Here is a 25,105-nt window from a genome sequence, read left to right on the forward strand (position 1 = left end):
AGAAAGGCTGGCAGGATATATTCAGGGTCCTAAATGAGAAGAACATGCAACCAAGAATACTTTATCCAGCAAGGCTCTCATTCAAAATGGAAGGAGAGATAAAGAGCTTCCAAGACAGGCAGGAACTGAAAGAATATGTGACCTCCAAACCAGCTCTGCAAGAAATTTTAAGGAGGACTCTTAAAATTCCCCTTTAAGAAGAAGTTCAGTGGAACAATCCACAAAAGCAAAGGACGGAATAGATATCATGATGATCCTAAACTCATATCTTTTGATAGTAACTCTGAACGTGAATGGGCTTAATGACCCCATCAAAAGGCTCTGGGTTTCAGACTGGATAAAAAAGCAGGACCATCTATTTGCTGTCTACAAGAGACTCATTTTAGACAGAAGGACACCTACAACCTGAAAATAAAAGGTTGGAGAACCATTTACCATTCAAATGGTCCTCAAAAGAAAGCAGGGGTAGCCATCCTTATATCAGATAAACTAAAATTTACCCCGAAGACTGTAGTGAGAGATGAAGAGGGATACTATCTCATACTTAAAGGATATATCCAACAAGAGGACTTAACAATCCTCAATATATATGCCCCAATGTTGGAGCTGCGAAATATATCAAGCAATTAATAACCAAAGTGAAGAAATACTTAGATAATAATATACTTATACTTGGTGACTTCAATCTAGCTCTTTCTACCCTCGATAGGTCTTCTAAGCACAACATCTCCAAGGAAATGAGAGCTTTAAATGATACACTGGACCAGATGGATTTCACAGATATCTATAGAACTTTACATCCAAACTCAACTGAATACACATTCTTCTCAAGTGCACATGGAACTTTCTCCAGAATAGACCACATACTGGGTCACAAATCGGGTCTGAACTGATACCAAAAGATTGGAATCATCCCTTGCATATTCTCAGATCATAATGCCTTGAAATTAGAACTAAATCACAACAAGAAGTCTGGAAGGACCTCAGACACGTGGAGGTTTAGGACCATCCTGCTAAAGGATGAAAGGGTCAACCAGGAAATTATGGAAGAATTAAAAAGATTCATGGAAACTAATGAGAATGAAGATAAAACCGTTCAAAATCTTTGGGATGCAACAAAAGCAGTCCTGAGGGGGAAATACATCGCAATACAAGCATCCATTCAAAAACTGGAAAGAACTCAAATACAAAAGCTAACCTGACACATAAAGGAGCTAGAGAAAAAACAGCAGATAGATCCTACACCTAGCAGAAGAAGAGAGTTAATTAAAATTCGAGCAGAACTCAACGAAATCGAGACCAGAAGAACTGTGGAACAGATCAACAGAACCAGGAGTTGGTTCATTGAAAGAATTAATAAGATAGATAAACCATTAGCTAACCTTATTAAAAAGAAGAGAGAGAAGACTCAAATTAATAAAATTATGATGAGAAAGGAGAGATCACTGCCAACCAAGGTAATACAAACGATTTTAAAAACATATTATGGGGGATCCCTGGGTGGCGCAGCAGTTTGGCGCCTGCCTTTGGCCCAGGGCGCGATCCTGGAGACCCGGGATCGAATCCCACGTCAGGCTCCCGGTGCGTGGAGCCTGCTTCTCCCTCTGCCTGTGTCTCTGCCCCTCTCTCTCTCTCTCTGTGTCTATCCTAAATAAATAAAAATTTAAAAAAATATATTATGAACAGCTATACGCCAATAAATTAGGCAATCTAGAAAAATGGACACATTCCTGGAAAGCCACAAACTACCAAAACTGGGACAGGAAGAAATAGAAAACCTAAACAGGCCAATAACCCGGGAGAAAATTGAAGCAGTCATCAAAAACCTCCCAAGACACAAGAGTAAGAGTCCAGGGCCAGATGGCTTCCAGGGGAATTCTATCAAATGTTTAAAGAAGAAATCATACCTATTCTACTGAAGCTTTTTGGAAAGATAGAAAGAGATGGAGTACTTCCAAATTCGTTCTATGAGGCCAGCATCACCTTAATTCCAAAACCAGACAAAGACCCCACCAAAAAGGAGAATTACAGACTAATATCTCTGATGAACATGGATGCAAAAATTCTCAACAAGATACTAGCCAATCGGATCCAACAGTATATTAAGAAAATTATTCACCATGACCAAGTAGAATTTATCCCCGGGACACAAGGCTGGTTCAACACTCATAAAGCAATCAATGTGATTCATCATATCAGCAAGAGAGAAACCAAGAACCATATGATCCTCTCATTAGATGCAGAGAAAGCATTTGACAAAAGACAGCATCCATTCCTGATCAAAACTCTTCAGAGTGTTGGGATAGAGGGAACATTCCTCAACATCTTAAAAGCCATCTACGAAAAGCCCACAGCAAATATCATTCTCAATGGGGAAGCACTGGGAGCCTTTCCCCTAAGATCAGGAACAAGACAGGGATGTCCACTCTCACCACTGCTATTCAACATAGTATTGGAAGTCCTAGCCTCAGCAATCAGACAACAAAAAGACATTAAAGGCATTCAAATTGGCAAAGAAGAAGTCAAACTCTCCCTTTTCACTGATGACATGATACTCTACATAGAAAATCCAAAAGCTTCCACCCCAAGATTGCTAGAACTCATACAGCAATTTGGCAGCGTGGCAGGATACAAAACCAATGCCCATAAATGAATGGCATTTCTATACATTAACAATGAGACTGAAGAAAGAGAAATGAAGGAGTCAATCCCATTTACAATTGCACCCAAAAGCATAAGATACCTAGGAATAAACCTTACCAAAGAGGTAAAGAATCTATACCCTACAAACTATAGAACACTTCTGATAGAAATTGAGGAAGACACAAAGAGTAGGAAAAGGGCCCACAAAAAAAAGAGATTATAGATGCGGGGAAAAGGGAACCTTCTTACACTGTTGGTGAGAATGTGAACTGGTGCAGCCGCTCTGGAAAACTGTGTGGAGGTTCCTCAAAGAGTTAAAAATAGATCTGCCCTATGACCCAGCGATTGCACTGTTGGGGATTTACCCCAAAGATGCAGATGCAATGAAACGCCAGGACACCTGCACCCCGATGTTTATAGCAGCAATGTCCACAATAGCCAAACTGAAGAAGGAGCCTGGGTGTCCATCGAAAGATGAATGGATAAAGAAGATGTGGTTTATGTATGCAATGGAATATTACTCAGCCATTAGAAACGACAAATACCCACCATTTGCTTCAACGTGGATGGAACTGGAGGGTATTATGCTGAGTGAAGTAAGTCAATCGGAGAAGGACAAACATTATATATTCTCATTCATTTGGGGAATATAAATAATAGTGAAAGGGAATATAAGGGAAGGGAGAAGAAATGTGTGGGAAATATCAGAAAGGGAGACAGAACATGTAGACTCCTAACTCTGGGAAATGACCTAGGGGTGGTGGAAGGGGAAGAGGGCGGGGGTGGGGGTGAATGTGTGACGGGCACTGAGGGGGGCACTTGACGGGATGAGAACTGGGTGTTATTCTGTATGTTGGTAAATTGAACACCAATAAAAAATTAATTTATTAAAAAAAATAAAATGGATAGTTAAGATGCCACTATACTATATGTATCATTTGGATTAAGTATAGCCCAATGCCTCCATGTTGTCAGGGATACTGAACATTGGACACCAAAGCAGAACAGAGTATCTCTACTTTCTACATAGTAGCTAAGTATTTGTAAGCCAATTTTTCACTGGCTGGGAAAGTGGCAGGAGTCATCTCAAACCCAGCTTGGTTCCCTCGGAATATATTTCCCTTTTTGATGCAATTAATAAATTCTCTACCTCATTAATATAATGTTGACTTATTTTAATATAAAATTTTAGATTTGGAAAAGTCTTTAGATGCCATTTGGACCAACAGTCTCCATGATGTAGAAATGTCTAAATCTGCTTTGCACTATTGCTAATAATTGGCCAGCTTTTGTTTGAATACCTGAAGTTATGGGAAACTTTGAACTCTTGGAACAGCCCATTCTATTGTTACACAACTCTGCTTGTTAGACAAGTCTTCTTTGTATTAGGCAGAAACATGCCTCCTTGTAATTCTCTCCCATTGATTATAATTTTTTTCCCTGGAAAGGAATCATATTTGCTTAAAAACAGAAAGGATTGCATCTAGATATTTAAAGATTTCTTACAACTCAATAAGAAGACAAAGACTCAATAAAAATAGGCAGAAGACTGAGACACTTCAAAAAAGAAGATACAGAGATGGCAAACAAGCACATGAAAAGGCGCTTATTATTAATCATTACCTAAGTTCAAAGTAAAACTACAAGGAGATACCACATCAGCCACAATAAAATGGTTTAAAATCCCTGACATCAAGTGACAGTGAGGATATAGAATGACTGGAACTCTCATATATAACTGATAGGGATGCAAAATGGTAGAACTGCTTTGCAAAAACAGTTTAGCAGTTCCTTATAAAGTTAAACATACAATTACCATATAGCCCAGCCATCCACTCCCAGGTATTTACCCAGGAGAATTAAAAACATACATTTCCACGAAGGCCTGTACATGGATATTCTTATCAGCTTGATTCACAATAGCCCCAAACTGGAAACAGCCTAAATGCTCATTTACTTGTGAATAAATAAGCAAGTTGGGGTACATCAATAATACAGCAAACTACTCAGCAGTAAAAAGAATCAAACTACTCATATATGCACTGACATGGATGAATCTTAAATGCATATAACTAAGTGAAAGAAGCCAGATACAAAAGGCCAGATACAAAATTCAATTTACAGGACATTCTGAGAAAGATAAAACCATATGGAGAAGAAAGCAGATAATTGGTTGCCAAGGTGGGAAGTGAGAAGACTGCTTGTAAATGAGGAGGAGGGAATGTTTTTAGGATAATGTAAATATTCTGTATCTTAATAGTGGTGGGGTTTACATCACTGTATACATTTGTCAAAATTTATCAATCTGTATATTTATAAAGAGTGATTGTTATTGTATGTAAATACTATCTTGATAAACATGATAAAAAACCCAAAGAGATCTAAAAATGGGTCTTTTCTGGGGTGATGTGATGCAGCCACAAGCCAAGGAACAAAGGCAGTCACTGGAAGCTGGAAGAGATAAGATTTGGTATCTTCCCTTAAGCCTCTGGAGGGAGCATGGCCTGTAGATATCATAATTTTACACTTCTGCCCTCTAGAACCATTTGCAAATGAATTTTGGTTGTTTTACGCCACTATGGTTGTCATAATTTGTTATGACAGTCCTAGAAAACTAATACAGTTCTATACTCAGCTTTTTTTCATGCATAAATGAGTATATGGTAATACTTCCTAGGGCTGTAATGAGAATTAAATGAATCAATACATCCAAGGTATATTAGAGCAGTAGTTGTCACAGAGTAAGTGGATTTGTAATAGTATTTTTAAAAATATTTTATTTATTTTAGAGAGAGAGCCTGTGTGAGAAGTGCATGGGGGAGGGCAGAGGGAAAAGGAAAATCTCAAGCAGACTCCACATTGGGCATGGAGCCCAAAACTGGGCTCAGTCCCACAAACCTGAGATGATGACCTGAGCCAAAGTCAAGAATTAGATGCTTAACTGACTGAGCCACTCAGGCACCCCTGAAATAGTATTTATTATTCTCTAACCTTAGTTATCATTTAGTCTCCAGTCCCTTCATCTATTAATTGGTAATAATAAAAAAATTGAGTCTAACAACTTCGAAACAAATAAACAAAAATGGGCCTTTTTCTTTGATGTCTTTTCATTTTAGATTTTCTAACATTTAGCATAATAGATGGCTATTAATTCTGACTTCCCAACCTAACATTTTTATTTTTCTCATAGCCATATTTAGATGTGTTGGGAATTCCAGTCTGTATGATAGAAAGCAATGCCAAATGGTATGCAGCTAGGGTAGGAAGCAGAATCATGATGCTGAAACCTAGCATTGGCCGAACTTTGGCTGATCTTTCGTCAGTCATATAGATTTCATTATTTTGGCTCCATAAATGCCCCCGCCAAGCAGTAAACTGATACAAGTGGGTGTTGGCAGGAGTCATATTGGGAAGTACACAGGAGCATGTAAGTTCTAGCTCAGGCCATTGGGAGGGATAAAAGCAAGTACATTTCTATATCAAAAGAGACTTGTCACAATGTATAGGAGCAAAATTCCTTTTTAAAATTTTTACCAAAAAAAATAAATAAAATAAAATAAAATAAAATTTTTACCAAGTACACAATAAACACCACTGGATTTTTATTTTTTTTCATTTTAGCATAGATACACATTAGTTTCATGTATACAACAGAGTGATTCAACTTCTCTATACATCATGATATGCTCACCAAATGTGTAGCTACCCTCTGTCCCTATACAGTGCTATTTATCATTTACTATATTCCTATGCTTTACTTTTTATCCCTGTGATTTATTCATTCCATCTGAAAGTCTTCTCACTCCCCTTCACCCATTTTGCCTATCCCTGAACCCCCTTCCCTCCAGCAACCATCAGTTTGTTCTCTGTATTTATGTCTTCTTCTTATTTTTTGTTTATTAATTTGTATTTAGATTCCACATATGAATGAAATCATATGGTATTTGTCTTTCACAGTCTGATTTATTTCACTTAGCATAATACTCTGTGGGTGCTCCATGTGGCAGCAAATAGCAAGATCTCATTCTTTCCTTATGGCTGCATAATTTTCCATTGTGTATACACATAGTATTTTTATTATCCATTTGTAAATTGATGGACACTTAGTTTGCTTCCATACCAATTAGTAAAATTATCTATTTTTTTTAAAAGAAAAACCTCCATACTGTTTTCCACAGTGGCTATAACAATTTACATTCCCACAAACAGTTCATGAGTGTTCTTTTTTCTCCATATCCTTGCCAACACTTGTTATGTCTTGTGGTTTTGATTTTAGCCATTCTGACAGACTTAAGGTGATACCTTGCATTTTTGATTTACATTTCTCTGATGATGAGTGATGTTGAGCATCTTTTCATGTCTGTGAGCCATCTGTATGTTTTCTTTGAAAAAATGTCTATTCAGGTCCTCTGTTCATTTTTAAATTGGATTGACATTCCAAAACATTTTCTGATGTTGATATATTTAAGCTCTTTTGGATATTAACCCCTTATTAGATATATCATTTGAAAATATCCTCTCTCATTCAGTAGGTTGCCTTTTTGTTTTGTTGATGGTTTCCTTCACTGTGCAAAAGCTTTTTTGTATTGATATAGTCCCAATAGTATATTTTTGCTTTCATTTCCCTTGCCTTGGGATGCATACCTAGAAACATGTTGCTAAGAATGATGCCAGAGAAATTGCTGCCTGTGTTCTTTTTTAGGAATTCTACGGTTTCAAGTATCATATTTAGTTCTTAAATCCAATTTGAGTTTATTTTTATTTATGGTGTAAAAAAAGTAGTCCAGTTTTATTCTTTTGCATGTAGCTGTCCAGTTTTTCCAGCACCATTTAATGAAGACTGTCTTTTCCTTACTGTATATTCTCGCTTTTTTTCTCATAAATTAACTGACCATATGTTTTTGGGTTTGTTTCTGGGGTCTCTTCAATTCGGCTGATCTATTTTTGTGTCAGTACCATTGTCTATTCATTCCTGTTGTCTATTTTTGTGCCAGTACCATACTGTTTTGATTACTATAGCTGTGTAGCATATCTTAAACATTGGAGTACTTGAAATCTGGAATTCTGATACTTCCAGCTTTGTTCTTCTTTGTCAAGATTGTTCTCGGTGTTTGAGGGTCTTTTGTGGTTCCATGCAAATTTCAGGATTATTTGTTCTCGTTCTGTGAAAAATGCTGTTGGTATTTTTTGATAAAGAAGGCATTGAATCTGTAAATTTCTTTGGGTAGTATAGAAATTTTAACAATATTAATTTTTCCAATCCATGAGCATGAAATATTTTTCCAGTTGTTTGTATCATTTTCAATTTCTTTCATCAATGTTTTATAGTTTTCAGAGTATAGGACTCTCACCTTCTTGGTTACGTTTTTTATTGGTATTTTTTAGGTGCAATTGTAAATGGAATTATTATATTTCTCTGCCACTTTGTTAGTGCACAGAAATGATATCACTTTCTTGGTATTAATTTTGTATCCTGTGACTTTATTGAATTCACTTATTATTTCTGGTAGTTCTTGGTGGAGTCTTTAGGGTTTTCTATATATTGTATCATGTCATCTGCAAATAGTGCCAATTTAACTTCTTCCTTGCCAATATGGATCCTTCTTATATCTTTTTTTTTTTTTGCCAGATTGCTGTGGCTAGGACTTCCAGTACTATGTTGAATACAAGTGGCAAGAGTGGACATCTTTATTTAGTTCCTGATTTTAGATGAAAAGCTCTGAATTTTTCACCATTGAGTATGATGTTAGCTGTGGGTATTTCATATATAGCCTTCACTATGTTGAGGTATGTTCCCTCTTAGTCCACTTTGTTGAGACTTTCCATTATGAATGGATGTTGATATTGTCAAATGCATTTTCTGCATCTGTTGGGATTATCATATGATTGTACCCTTTTGTTGATGTAATGCATCACAATGACTGATTTGCAAATAATGAACCATCCTTATGTCCCCAGAATAGATTCAACTTGACAATGGTGAATGATCTGTTAATGTATTTTCTGGTCAATGTATTGTTGAATGCAGTTTGATAATATTTTGTTGAGGAATTTTGCATCTATGTTTATCAGGTATATTGGCCTATAGTTTTGTTTTTGTGGTATCTTTGGTTTTAATATCAGGGTAATGCTGATCTCATAGAATGTATTTGAAAGTTTTCCTTCCTCTTCTATTTTTTGGAAAAGTTTGAGGAGAATAAATATTAATTCTTCTTTAAATGTTTGGTAGAATTCACCTGTGAATTGACCTGATCCTGTACTTTTAATTTTTGGTAGTTTTTTGATTACCAATTCAATTTTGTTACTAGTAATTGATCTTTTGAGATTTTCTGTTTCTTTCTAATTCAGTTTTGGAAGACTGTATGTTTTGGGAATTTATTCATTTCTTCCAGATTGTCCACTTTGTTGACACATAATTTTTCATAATATTCTCTTATAATACTTTATACTTATGTGGTGTCAGTTGTCTTTTCCTCTTTCATTTCTGATTTTATTTATTTTGGTCCTTTCTCCTTTTCTTGGGGTGTCTGGCTAATAGTTTATTAATTGGTTTATCTTTTCAAAGAACCAGTCTTGATTTCATTGATCTTTTCTATTGGTTTTTCTCTGTTTTATTTATTTCTGCTCTAATCTTTATTATTTCATTCATTCTACTAGCTTTGCACTTTGTTCTTCTTTTTTCTAATTCCTTTAGGTATATGGTTAGATTTTATTTGAGCTTTTCCTTGTTTCATGAGGTAGGCCTCTGTCGCTATATATTTCCTTCTTTATAATTGTTTACACAGTGTCTCAAAGATTTTGGACCATTGTTGTTATCAGTTTTATGTGTCTCCATATTTTTGTGTTTTTTATTTTGATTTCTTCATTGATCCATTGGTTGCTTAGTACAATGTCATTTAGCTTTCATGTGTTTGTGTTTTTTCCAGTTTTTTTCTTGTGACTAATTTCTAATTTTTTATACTGTAGTGGTTGGAAAAGATGCATTGTATGATTTCAATTTTCTTAAATTTACCAAGACTTGGGTTTTGGCCTAACATGTGATCTATTCTGGAAAATGTTCCATGTGCACTTGAAACAGGGATCCCTGGGTGGCACAGCGGTTTGGCGCCTGCCTTTGGCCCAGGGCGCGATCCTGGAGACCCGGGATCGAATCCCGCGTCGGGCTCCCGGTGCATGGAGCCTGCTTCTCCTCCCTCTGCCTGTGTCTCTGCCTCTCTCTCTCTCTCTGTGACTATCATAAATAAAATAAAATAAAATTCTTAAAAAAAAAAAAGAAAGAAACAATGTGCATTCTGTTGCTTCTGGATGGAATGTTCTTCATATATCTGTTATGTCCATCTGGCCTAATGTGTCATTCAATAACACTGTTTCCTTATTGAATTTCTGTCTGGATGATCTATCCATTGATGTAAGTGGGGTGTTAAAGTCTCCTATTATATATTTCTCTCTTTATGTATGAAAATATTTGCTTTATGTAATTAGGTGCTCCAATGTTGGATGCATAAATATTTATAATTGTTATATACTCTTGTTGGATTGTCCCCTTTATCATTAGGTAATGCCCTTCTTTGTCTCTTGTTATATAGTCTTTGTTTTACAGTCTATTTTGCATGATAAAAGTATTGCTATCCAGGCTTTGTTCTTCACTTCCAATTGCATGGTAAATATTTTTCTATCTCTCCACTTTAGTTTGTATGTGTCTTTATGTCTCAAGTGAAACATCAATGAATCTTGCTCTATCCTTAACCTCTGCAGTAATTACAAAGGACTAATACTTTCTACTTTATACATTTCTATACTACTTACATTTTGTGTGGTTTTATTTCTCATAATTAAGAAAAATAATAAAATTTATTTTTTAATTTTATTATTAGGTAAGGTTAAATAAATCATGGTATATGCATACTATTTAATACCCTGAGATCATTAAAAAATGAAATACATTTTTATATGCTAACATGGAAAAATATATATATTATTGAGATAAGTAAGCAATAGAATAATATGCACAGTATCATCCAGTTTTTAAAAAACCCAAATCTATATAAATATACACATCTGTGCTCATATGTTTGTATGTAAAGACAGAGCAAAATATCTAGGCTACAAATCAAACTAAATATAGTAGTTATCTGTAAATAGTGATGGGGAAGAGGCAGCATGAGGAAGGCTTTAATTTTTTATCTCATATCTTTGTATTATTTAAATTTTCAATGAGCATTACTTTTGTTAATATAATATTATTATTATATTATTAACAGTTATTGTTATGATTATATTGAAATTGATATAATATTCTTTTATTTATTATTATTATTTAAAAATATATTTGATACATCCAATGGAATGTATCTTTTAAAAAATATTTTATTTATTTATTAGAGAGAGAGAGAGCAAGCGAGCATGAGTTGGGGAGAGGCAGAGGGAGAAGGAGAGGGAGGAGCAGACTCCTCACTGAGCAGGGAGTCTAAAGACAGGCATGATCTGAGGACTGAACTTGATCTCAAAACCTGAGCCAAAGTCAGATGCTTAACTGACTGAGCCACCCAGATGCCACAATATAATATTCTTTTAGAAATGGGTTGGCCTCTAAAGAGAGCTTCATTTGGTCCCCCAAATCCACATTATATAGTAATTTTACAATAATAAGTATAAATTAGTCTATTATTAAGAACACTGAGCTAACTGCTCAAAGCCTAGCTGAGGATTTTCTATGCAGTATGAATGTGAATATAAAAGATCATACTGTGGCCCAAACTTTTCCCTCCCAGTACATTTTCAATTTCCTGGTGTCTAATATATGACCAATAAATCAAGATTAATTTAATCAAGTAGACAAAAAGTGAATACTTCCATGCTCTGGGTTTTCATTTTTTAAAAATTTTTATTTATTTATTCATGAGAGACACAGAGAGAGAGGCAGAGACACAGGCAGAGGGAGAAGCAGGCTCCATACAGGGAGCCCGATGTGGAGCTCAATCCTGGGACTCCAGGATCATGCCCTAAGCAGAAGACAGGCGTTTAACCACTGAGCCACCCAGGCGTCCCTGGGTTTTCAAATGGAAACCTAAATAAGTTCTTATATTAATTGCTAAGACTGCAATAACAAAGTACCACAGACTGAATGACTTAAACAGCATAAATTTACTTTCTCACAGTTCTTGAGGCTAGAAGTCAATATTAAAGTATTAGCAGGGTTGGTTTCTTCTGAGGCTTTTCTTCTTGGTTTGTAGATGGCCATCTTCCTGTGTCCTCATATGTCTTCATTCCGTATGTGTTTGTGTCCTAATATCCTCTCTTTATAAGGACACCAGTCATAATGATTAGGGCTCACACTAGTGACCTCATTTTAAATTAATTACCTCTTTAAAACACCCTATCTCCAAATACAGTCACAGGCTGACATACTGGGGGTTAGGAGTTCAACATATGAATGTTGGGGGAACATAGTTCAGCCCACAGAAGTTCAAGTATTTAGGAATCACATCTATTTCTAAAAAGGTAAATAGCTACAACTATATCTAACTTTAAAAGGGAAACCAGAGAATTTAGTATGAAACTAGTATGCAAATGAATTCTCAAAAGATGCGTGAAACTTTTACTTAAAATGATTAACGGCCCTTTTTGAAGATAACCAACTGGTCAATACATTATTCTGATTATATGTGGATTTTCTGACAGATTATGCCTATCTCTTTCCTAAATTCATCCCCTATTTCACTTATCCTTGGACCCTACTAAATTTCTAACATCAAGTGCATCCCAGATCTTCCTATCAAGATCTTCAAAATACAGACAGATACTATGATGCTGAATAAGATAATCTATGGAAAAAAGTCTTATGAAAACAAAATTATTATTATGGGATTTGTTTCTAGTATGATCTATGGAAAAAGATTTGGACTCATGTGTTAAAAAAAGAATTTGTGAATCTTGTAGAATCAAGGATGATATACTATATAATATTCTGGACTATGGTTCAGATAATCTGGGCTTCAGTTCTTTCTGTGCACTAGAATCAACATGACTAGATCAACATATGTTACTTCTTTTGAACTCATTTGTTCTACTTACAAGATAGGAGTACATGGCTTTTGATAATATATTATATTTATATATATATATAAGTATATATATATATTTACAAAGGCATAGCCCTAAAATATATATCCTTATATATTTTACAAATATACATTATAAATATAATAAATATAAAATATTTTTATAAATAAATAAAATATATATGTATATAAATAATTATAGTCCTAAAATATATTATGCTTCTTAGAAAAAAGATCTTTTAGGTCCTTTCCAATTAATGTTAATAACAATAACAATAATAGTATCTACTACTATTTATTTTGTGCTTATCATATGCTAGGCACTATGCCATGAGACTTACATATATCATCTTATTTAGTGCTCTACACATGATTTAAGATAGCTACTTTTATAACAATCTTACAGATGAAGAAAGTGAAATTTAGTCCAAAGGTAATATATATATTAAGTGGAAAGGCAAGATTTGATCCTGGGTATATCTGACACCAAAGTCTGTGCTTATTTGCTACTGTTACAATGCTCTTAGTGCATTAGAGATTGGGATTAATTAGTAATTGTGTTAATTCCTCAGGTTTGTCATAAGAAGTTCCACAAACTGGGTGGCTTAAAGAACAGAATTTATTCTCTCATAGTTCTGGAGACTAGAAGTCTGAAATTAAGGTTTAGGCAAGGTCATACATATTCTCTTAAGTTTCTAGGAGAAAATCCTTCCTTGCCTCATCCTAGCTTCTGGTGTTCCTTGGCAATACTTGGTGTTTTTTGGTTTGTGGCAACATAATTCATTCTTATTTTGTTTTTGCATGACCATCTCTCTCTGTGTATCTAAATTTCCCTTCCTTTATAAGTACATCTGTCATAGGGCCTACCCTAGGGCAGTATGATCTCAACTTGATTACATCTGTAAGGACCATATTTTTAAAATTTTATTAGTTTCAAAGGTAGAATTTGGTGATTCATCAGTTGCATATAACACCCACTGCTCATTACATCAAGTGCCCTCTTTAATGCCCATCACCCAATTACCCTTCCCCACACACGCCTCCCATCCTGCAACCCTCAGTTTGTTTCCTAGAGTTCAGTGTCCTTTATGGTTTGTCTCCCTCTCAGTTTTCATCTTATTTTATTTTTCTTTCACTTACCCTATGTTCATCTGTTTTGTTTCTAGATTACACATATGAGTGAAATCATATGGCATTTGTCTTTCTGTAACTGACTTATTTCACAAAGCATAATACCTTCTAGTTCTATCTACAATCTTGCAAATGGCAAGATTTTATTCTTTTTGATGGCCGAGTAATATTCCACTATGTGTATATACACACACACAAACACACACACACACAATGTATTCCACTGTGAGTGTGTATACATCTTTATTGCAAGGACCATTTTTAAGAAAATATTTTATTTATTTATTTGAGAGAGAGAGTGAGCAAGTAAAAGAGAGAGAGCACAAGTAGGGGGAGAGGGAGAAGCAGACTCTCCACTGTGCATGGAGCCCCATATGAGGCTTGATCCCAGAACACTAGGATCATGACCTGAGCCAAAGGCAGACACATAACCAACTGAACCATCCAGGTGCCCAAGGACTGACTTATTTATCTATATCTATATCTATATCTATATCTATATCTATATCTGTATCTATATCTATATCTATATCTATATCTATATCTATATCTATCTATAGCTATATGTATCTATCTATCTATCTATCTATCATCTTTAAAGATTTTATTTATTTATTCATGAGAAAGGCAGAGACATAGGCAGAGGGAGAAGTAGGCTTCATGTGGGAAGCCCAATGTGCAACTCGATCCCAGGACCCTGGAATCATGCCCTGAGCTGAAGGCAGACACTCAACCACTAAGTCACCCAGGTGTCCCTAAGGACCAAATTTTTAAATAAAGTAACATTTATTGGTTTTGGGTGGTTATAAATTTTGGAGGGAGCTTTTCAACCCAATAAAAGAACCATTAAGCAGAAAAGAAATGGAAAAACTTTTATGGTATGTTTGATTATGGTTTTCTTAAGCTATAGAAACTGAATAAAAGGTTATGTGATTTGAGGTCTTCATTTATTTGGCAGTAATATATTCTTTGCCATTGCCAAATAATGTACCTACTAGCAGTAATATGTCATATTGTATTTACTTCAATGTGTGCAAAATTCACCCATTTTGAATTTATTTGAAACAACCCACAAATTCATTGGGTAATAAGGGGCTACTGATATTCATTAGGCATATTGGTCAGCTTCTAGGCAAGGCTTACCAATTCATCCAAGATACTTGGGTGTCTAATACTTTCTGAAAAATAAATTTCAAGGCATTGCCTAGAAACCAATGATAGTCTTTAGAAGTTCTTTGTAAGTCTAAATTTTAATCTTCTGGTTACAATAAAATCTACTTTCAGCTTATTAATCCCACTGTCTTTGAGAACCCTGACATAAAAAATGTTATAACTGAGATTGTTCATACTTAACATTTACAAAGCAGTTTACTCTTATATACTTTTACTCCCATATAATTTCATGCTTGCTAGCTTACAACAAATCTGTAACACATCACTAAACTCATCTCCTTTTATAGAAATTGAGGTTCAGAGAAGTTGAGTTATTTACCAAAGACCACAGAGCTAGTAAATGATAGAGCTGTAACTCCAGCTCAGACCTTCTGTCCCTAAATCCCGTGCTCTGTCTCATTGTGCCCCAGTGCAGAACCAAGAAACAAAATCTAATCTTATTCTTTATTATATTGATAAATCTGAGAGCCATCAGGAAAAAAGTGCTTGGAATTATAATTCTAGTGTCAAAGGAGCTTAAAAATCATGCACTGTATTTTCCTTATGATGAGTGATGTTGAGCTTCTTTTCATGTGTCTGTCAGCCATCTGTATGTCTTCTTTGGAGAAATGTCTATTTATGTCTTCTGCTCATTTCTTAACTGGATTATTTATTCTTTGTGTATTGAGTTTGATAAGTTCTTTATAGATTTTGGATACTAACCCTTTATCATGTATGTCATTTGCAAATATCTTCTCCTATTCCAAGGGTTGTCTTTTGGTTCTGTTGATTGTTTCCTTCACTGTGCAGAAGCTTTTCATCTTGATGAAGTTCTAATAGTTCATTTTTGCTTTTGTTTCCCTTGCTTCTGGAGTTGTATCTAGATGCAATGACCAATGTCAAAAAAGTTGCTGCCTACGTTCTGTAGGATTTTGATATTTTTCTGTCTCACATTTAGGTTTTCACCCATTTTGAATTTTGTGTCTGTGTCTGTGTGTGTGTGTGTGTGTGTGTGTGTGTGTGTGGTGTAAGAAAGTGGTCCAAATGGATAAAGAAGTTGTGGTATATATCTACAATGGACAATCACTCAGCCATCAAAAAGAATGAAATGTTGCCATTTGCAATGATATAGTGGAGTTAGAATGTATTATGCTAAGCAAATAAGTCAGCCAGAGAAAGATAAACACCACATGATTTCATTCATATGTGGAATTTAAAAAACAAAACAGATGAGCATGGGGTAAAAGAGAAAGACAAAGCATGAGACAGGCTCTTAACTATAGAAAACGAACTGAGGGTTGCTGGAGGGGAGGTGGGCAGGGGGATGGGTTAAACAGGTGTTTAACCCTAAATAACCTAAATAACCTAAATACATGAGTATTAAGGAGGGCACTTGTTGAGATGAGCACTGGTTCTTGTATATAAGTGAAGAATCACTAAATTCTACATCTGAAACTAATATTACACTGTATGTTAACTTGCTGGAATTTAAATAAAAACTTAAACAAACAATCAAACATTATGACCACAAAAGTCCCTGAACAGACAAAATAATCTTGAAAAACAAAACTGGAGGTATCACAATTCCAGACTTCGAGTTATATTACAAAGCTGTAGTAATCATCATGGTACTGGCACAAAAATAGACACATAGATCAACAGAACAGAATAGAAAGCCCAGAATTAAATCCACAATTATACAGTCAATTAATCTTCAAAAAAGCAGGAAAGAGTGGTCAAAAAGAAGAGAGTGATAAACCAAGAAACAGTCTCTTAATAACTATAGAGAACAAATTGATGGTTACTAGAGAGGAGGTATGAGGGGAGAATTGGTCAAATAGGTGATAAAAGAAAAAGAAATCATACATGTGCAACATAATCTAAAGAGCTCAAATTCCAGCAACTAGATTGATGCTACTAGGAAGGCTCTGAACTGAGTTGAGCTTACAAATGACACCACACTGGTGTGACTGAGTTCACTGACAATATATAAAAATGAAGATAGAGAATTTTGGCCACTAGATAAAACAGCAATTGAATATCAAATTTCTCATTAAGGAGCTCAACTGAGCGAATAAGGGAGTTATAGATTGAAAAGTAAAAGACAACTGCAGGTGTTTTACTGCACTATAGATACCTTATCTAGTTTTGGTATTAGGGTAATGCATTTGACAAGGTACAACATCCATTCATGATAAAAAAAAATCTCAACAAATTAGGTTAAGAGAAAACATCCCTCAACATCATAAAACCAAAAACTAATATCATCCTCAATGGGGAAAACCTGAGAACTTTTTCTCTATGATCAGGAACAGGAATGTCCACTCTCACCACTGTTATTTAACATAGTAATGTAAGGTGTAGCTATAGCAGACAATGAAAAGAATTGAAACATATCCAAATTGGCAAGGGAGAAGAAAATCTTTCACTATTTGCAGATGACTATTTGCAGATTCACTATTTGCATGCTATTTAGGAAACCCAGGGGACACCTGGGTGGCTAAGCAGTTAAGTGCCTGCCTTTGGCCCAGGGCATGATCCTGGGTCCTGGGATCGAGTCCCACATCAGGCTCCCTGCATGGAGCCTGCTTCTCTCTCTGCCTGTGTCTCTGCCTCTCTTTCTCTCTCTGTGTCTCTCATGAATAAATAAAATCTTTTTTTAAAAAAAAGGAAACCGAGAAGACTCCACCAAAAAACTGCTAGAGCTGATATGTGAATTCAGTAAAGTTGCAGGATAGCAAAATCAACATAGAGAAATCTATTGTATTTCTATACAGCAATAATGAAGGAGCAGAAAGACAAATTCAGAAAACAATTCCACTTACAATTGCAACCAAAATAAGAAGATAACTAAGAATAAACCTAATCAAAGAGGTACAATACCTGTACTCTGAAAACTAGAAAACACTGATGATACAGAGAAATGGAAAGATACTCCATGCTCATGGATTAGAAGAACAAATATTAAAATGTCTATACTAACCAAAGCTATCTACACCTTCAGTGTTATCCTTACCAAAATACCACCATTATTTTTCACAGAGCTAGAACAAACCATCCTAAAATTTGTATGGAACCACAAAAGACCTCAAATAGCCAAAGCAATCTTAAAAAAGAAAAGCAAAGCTGGAGGCATCACAATTCTGGGCTTAAAGTTATATTACAAAGTGATTATGATCAAAGCAGTATGGTACTGACACAAAGATAGACACATATATCAAAAGAATAGAATAGAAAACCCAGATATGAACCCACAAATATATGCTCAATTGATATTCAACAAAGCAGGAAAAAATATCCAATGGGAAAAAGACAGACTCTTTAACAAATGGTGTTGGGAAACCTGGATGGCGACATGCAAAAGAATAAAACTACACTACTTTCTTACACCAAACACAAAAAAAAATAAATTCAAAATGGATGGAAGATTGAAATGTGAGACCTGAAACCATAAAGCCTAGAGGAGAACACAGGCAGTAATCTCTCTGATGTCAGCCGTAGCATCTACTATTTTTAGGTACAGCTCCCGAAGCAATGGAAATAAAAGGAGAAATAAACTATGGGGACTATAGCAAAAGTAAAAAGCTACTGTACTTCAAAGGAAGCAATCAATAAAACTAAAATGCAGCCTAAGGAATGGGAAAAGGTATTTGCAAATGACATATCCAATAAAGGATTAGTATCAAAAATATGTGAAGAACTTATACTCCTAAATGCTCAAAACTCCTAAAACAAATAATCCAATTGAAAATGGGCAGAAGGCATTTCTCCAAAGACATCCTCATGGTCAAAAGACACATGAAAAGATAGTCATCATCTCTTATCATCAGGGAAATGTAAATGAAAATCACAATGAGATATCACCTCACATCTATAAAATGGCTAAAACAAAAAATACAAGAAACAACAGTGTTGGTATGGGTGTGGAGAAAGGGCGACTCTCTTGCAGTGATGGTGGGAATGCAAACTTGCGCAGCTACTGTGAAAATATTATGGAGGTTCTTCAAAAACTTAAAAATAGAACTACTCTATGATGCATTGATTGTACTTCTGAGTGATCACCCCCAAAATACAAAAACAGTAATTGAAGAGATACATGTCCCCATATATTTACTGCAGCATTATTTATAATAGCCAAAATTGGAAGCAGACTATGTGTGCATTGATGGATGAAGATGTGGTAAATATATACAATCAAATATTATTCAGCCCCAGAAAAGAATGAAATCTTGCCATTTGCAAACAAAATGGATAGAGGTAGAGAGTATAATGCTAAGTGAAATAAGTTGGTCAGAGAAGGATAAATACCCTATGATTTCATTCATAAGTAGAATTTAAGAAACAAAACAAGGAAAGAAAGAAACAAGAAACAAAACAAGCACAGGAAAAAAAAGATGAAGATAGGCAAACCAAAAAATAGATTCTTAACTATAGAGAACTAATTGGTGATTACCAGAGGGTAGTTAGTTTGACAGATGGATGAAATAGGTGAGGGGAGTAGCGAGTACACTTATCATGATGAGCATTGAGTAATTGTGAATCACTATATTGTATACCTGAAACCAATATACTACTCTGTCAAGTATATTGGCATTAAAATAAAAAAATTAATAAAATGTGTAATATAAATATTATATAATTAATGAATTACAATTGTTAATCCCATGAAGTGAGAATAAAAAGTTGCTATATAAAGTGGCTACATAAATACTTACGGTTATGTCTGAAAAAATAATGTGAAGTTAAATGTTTGTTAAGACTCATCTTTAGCTTACACATTTTTAGTGGAAAATTACTTAATGTCTTTACAGTGGTAGTATAAATTGAAGATTAAGCCAAATGGGGGTGAAGAGTGAAGAAGAATATGTAAATATATTGCAACTGTGATGGTGAAGGACTTATCCCTTTAAATTTCCTCATGGTACCCTTACTCCATACCTTGAAGAGGGAATGAATTGTGCAGGAAGACAAGGTACCTAGGACAACAGTAATGAAGCAAGAGCCTGGGATCACTATGGCCAATAGCATGGTTACTTCTGCCTTTCTCTATCATAAATTCTGGTAACTTACAATTCCTGTGCTACAGCCAAAGGGGCCACTGATATGTTTTGCTGTATCTCTGGATAAGCTCTGGGTATGCTACCTGAAAAATACCATCCTAAACTTTCCATTTAATTCAGTATTCCTGGGAAAGTTGCTCAATTTATAGGCTTTTATGTAATTGACTTTTAGATAGAAAGAAGGATACAATTCTGACCAATACAATTTACAATACTATCTTACCTTTTTCTGCTGGGCTCAAAACAGTTACTGTAAAAAGAAAGAGAAAGTTAAAAATTAGTGATATTTTAAAACATTTTCATTTCCCTTTGTAAAGATTTATTCATTTATTTACTTATTAGAGAGAGAGAGAGAACAGATGGAGAGTGAGTCTTAAGCAGACTTTGTGCTGAGTGCAGAGCCTGATGTGGGGCTCGATCTCTTAACCTTGAGATTAGGACCTGAGCCAAAACCAAGAGTCAGACACTTAATCACTACACCACCCAGATACTCCAAATTAATCCAAAATTTTTGAGCAACTTATTCAATGGAATAATACTTTAGGAAACAACCAGCCTGCTAAGATGAGGGAAGGCATGGATGATTAAATACATCCTTTGCTCCTTCTTCATCTTAAACCTAAGAATTTCTACTCATTTATCAAATACATATATAACTAGATTTTTTAAAGATCCCACCAAATCAAAACTGTTGAGCTATCTAGGAGCTTAAAAGCCAATCAATTAGGAGATGACTATTCATTTTCTCAAAGTATTCACTGGAAAGATCTTTATTTTTTTTTAATTAATTTTTATCGGTGTTCAATTTACCAACATACAGAAAAACACCCAGTGCTCATCCCGTCAAGTGTCCACCTCAGTGCCCGTCACCCATTCCCCTCCAACACCCGCCCTCCTCCCCCCTTCCACCACCCCTAGTTCGTTTCCCCAAGTTAGGAGTCTTTAAGATCTTTAAATATCAAGTTTCTCTTATATATTTAGAGTTAATTTAGAGTGGAGGTTGCATGATAGCTCTGAAGTCAAACTGCCTGGTTTTTAAAAACCCAGTTGCACTATTTTGTGACCTTAGGCAGGTTCCTTACTTCCCTAACTTACCTCCCAAGGTTACTTGAGATTCAAACAAGTTAATGCATGTAACTGCTGTTTAACATCGTGTCTAGCACAAGGCAAGTATATAATAAATATTAATACTTCTTATTATATTTGAACTATGATTTTGTAAAATATCACAACTGTAAGAAACTTTAGCAATTATCTGGTTTATATGTCTCATTTTACAACTGGGAAAAAAGAACTAGAGTAGTACCAAATGATTTGCTCAAGGTCATAGAGTAAGTCACTTGTAGAGCTGGGACTAGATTCTAGCCTCCAAGGCTTTTTTCATGTACTGTGTCTACCTTTCCCAATCATTCTTTGCTGCCTTATGTGATATATACATAATTTTTGCCAGAATGATATTTGAACAGTGAGGCCTACCTATCTTTAGTCACCACCATCTGTGTACATTTATATTAGGTGTTAATGCAAAGTGAAACTATAAGGCATGCCTTTCAATCTTGAGAAACTATTGAATTAAGATGGTTTTCGGGTTTGCTTGGGTGGCTCAGTCGGTTAAGCATCCGATTCTTGATTTCAGCTCAGGTCATGATCTCAGTGTTGTGGAATCCAGTTCTGCGTCGAGCTCCATGCTGGGTGTAGAGCCTACTTGGGAGTGTCTCTCTCTTTCTCTGCCCGTCCCTCCCACTTGCATGTGTTCTCTCTCTTTAGAAAAGAAAAAAAATTAATTTAAAAGATACATGGTTTTCAGACACAATGATAAATACTTAATGTCAGAAAAACATAGAAAAATCCTAACAGAGAATGATACTATATTCTAGGGGCTATTTCCTCAGGTCATTCATCAGTTATACTTTGTATTTCTCTTCATTTCCAGGTCTGTTTTTGTAGAGTCTTAAAAGTTTATCCTTTTAATCACCATTTGAATGAACTTTATTAAAGCTATTCTATGTTATTTGTGCAAAAATCTGACCAGGTAATGTCCTCTTATTTATAATACACCTGCTTGGAGATGGATATTCTTTTTTTTCATTTCCAGTTAAAAAATTCTGGTTAAGAATGATTGAAAGAAGCATATACTCTCCTTTGACAATACAAATGGAAATGGAAACAAGAAGCCTTGGTGGATCAACCTAGGATTGATTCATGATTTTGCACATACATCTTGCATGACCGAATCAGTTGAACTAGGCTCTGAATTGGGTCAATAACTTCTCATTAAAATGGAGTGAGAGAGAGTAGAGTTGCTTAGAGACCAATCTTAATAAAGACTGGCTGATAAATTGATGTTTGGTGTATCTCTTTCTGCCTCTGTGGCTGAACAATCACTGGTAAGCAAAAAGTGGAGGTCTGCACTACCATTTGCTTGACCACTTGCTGTAATACTTGTGGTTGAGGGAAGGCAATCATTCAGTGCTTTGAAGATATCAGACTGAGACAATGTGTGCACAGAAAAATGAGTGGAAACGAGTGAAGTCTCTGGGGGAAAACAGCTGTCTTTAAGTAATCTTATGTCTGTCATGGTGTAAATGGGATTGGTTTATATGACTCAAGAACTGTGGATAGAAACAGAATTAATGGGTAAAAGCTGCAGGTCAACATATTTTAGCTCACTATAAGAAAAAATGATGATTTTGATGATGATGATGATGATGATATGATGATGACGATGATGATGATGATGATGATGATGATGACTATGATGATGGATTGGCAGCATTGGAAAGGACTGAGTTTCCCATTACACACATTTGGAAATGTTGCAGAGGACATTTCCACATTAGTTAGGCATTTGACTGTTAAAGTTCCTTATATTCCTAAAATCCATAAGGATGAAATAAGCCTGAGGGGAAAAATATATTCTTGCAAAATTCCCTGTTGGAAGTTACACATTTCTGAAGAAAAAAAGAAGTGCCTTTATTATAAAACATTGGGGGCACTTCTCTTAGTAGTTCTGCCTGCCCTTTAGTGATCTTTGTAATATTGCCCTTCTCACTATTAAAGGAAGAGACTAAGAATATGTCGGTATTTATTTATTTATTTATTTATTTATTTATTTATTTACTTTGTCAGTCATATTTAAAATGAAAATGTTATTACTTGTGCTGTTTAATTTTATGTGTCAACTTGACTAGGCTAAGGGACGCCCAGATAGCCAGTAAAATATTATTTCTGGGTGTGTCAGTGAGGATATTTCTGGAAGAGATTAGCATTTAAAGCAGTAAACAGTAAGGATCACCCTCACCAATTTGACATGAGCATCATTCAATTCTTTGAGGGTCTGAATAGAACAAAAATGTGGAGAAAAGGCAAATTTGTTGTCTGATTGACTTAAAACATCTATCTTCTCTTGTATTCAGACGTTGGCATTCTTGGTTCTCAGGCCTTTGGACTTGGATTAAAACTTATACCATTGGTTCCCCCAGTTCTCACGCCTTCAGATTTGTGCTGGAACTACACCATTGGCTTTTCTGGGCCTCCAGCTTGAAGAAGGCAGATCATGGGTCTTAACTTCAGTAATCACCTAAACTAAGCCCTCACAAGCTAAATCCCTTTCTATAAATCTCTATATATCCTATTAGTTCTGTTTCTTTGAAGAATTCTAATAGAATGCTAGAACACAGATGAAACTCAAAAATTTCATGCACAGTGAAGAAGTCAGATAGAAAACACTGTATATATTGTACAATTTTGTTTGTATGAATGTCTAGAAAAGGTAAGTTTTCGAAAAAGAAAGCAGATCAGTGGTTGCCGAGGGCTGGAGGTAAAAGTGAGGTGCTGCAAATGGGCATGAAGAAACTTTTTGGGGTGACAGAAAATTTTTATAACTATACCAGGTGATGGTTGCAGAGTTCCATATATTTATGAAAATCACTGAACTTAATACCTGCAATGGGTGGATTTTATAGTAATTTATACTTTAATAAAGCTGTTTTAAAATAATAAATAAAATGAAAATGCTACAGGTGTCATTGTAAACTTTTACAAAATTGATCTTTTATCAAGAAATCTCTTGGATATGTAAATGTACACTTAGTCATTCTATGAGTAACTTACCAGGTATGATTGTATAGTGATGTGCTGATATGTGTAATACATCTGCTTTGTTCCTTCAAATTTTAGCTCATTACTGGGATGTTAAGTACTTGGAGTTATCATCAAATAGATTTTTGCACTGTTTCTCCCTTTTTCTTTATTCTAATTACTGATTCTTAAAACTAGGTGTGGAGAAAAGGTATGGAAATGTGGAGTGCATGCAAGGGCTTTTCATCACACACAATTAGTGTTAAAATCAAAGCATATCTCATAAAATTTCTCTAAGTAGATGCATACTGTAGGGTTGTCAGAACGGGAATGTTAGAATAACCCTAATTTGAGGCAAGTTGGAGATGGTCAACAAATGTACTAGAAAGGACATGGAAGAAATTCTACAACAGTGATGTCCAATAAAAATATAATGCAAGCCATGTAATTTATTTTTCTAGTAAGAACATTTCAAGAATTTAAAAAATACAAAGGGAAGTGAACTTTAATATTTTACTTAGTCCAATATAATAAAAACATCATCATTTCATCATGTTATGCACATAAAATTATTAATACTTACATTCTTCTTTTTGTATGAAATTTTTGAAAGCTGGTCTGTACAATATGCTTCAGCACATCTCAATTCAGATGCCATATATCAAGTGTTTAATAGCCACATGTGGCTAGTGGCTGCCATTCATTGGAATACAAGTCCATTTGAGCTTTACTATCTAATTTGGTATTATTTTAAACAACATTATTTATTGTTTAAAAATAAATAAAGTAAAATATTGTTTATTATAGTGATCCTAAAGTTTCACATGGTTTTAAAGTAATGTATTCAATGTCAAGATGAGTATATTTGATACCTACTTTTTCCATTAGATGTGTCTTAGACTTTAGGTTAGGAGAGGGAATAGAATTCAAAATGGAGAACCTAGATACATTTCTCATTATGTTCTGCTTCCTGAGAGC

The 25,105-nt window shown here is 35.0% G+C and overlaps 1 protein-coding gene across 1 annotated transcript in view; it reads right to left on the reverse strand.

The window, feature by feature from the left end:
• Positions 1–25,105, reverse strand: part of ZDHHC15 (zinc finger DHHC-type palmitoyltransferase 15) — a 203,462-nt gene that overhangs the window by 142,552 nt on the left and 35,805 nt on the right. Inside the window, exon 2 of the mRNA XM_041742288.1 lies at positions 20,271–20,297. Within this exon, the coding sequence (XP_041598222.1) occupies positions 20,271–20,297 (27 nt within the window). The remainder of the gene's footprint in view (positions 1–20,270; positions 20,298–25,105) is intronic.

Source organism: Vulpes lagopus, chromosome X, assembly GCF_018345385.1.
Source record: "Vulpes lagopus strain Blue_001 chromosome X, ASM1834538v1, whole genome shotgun sequence".
NCBI lineage: Eukaryota > Metazoa > Chordata > Mammalia > Carnivora > Canidae > Vulpes > Vulpes lagopus.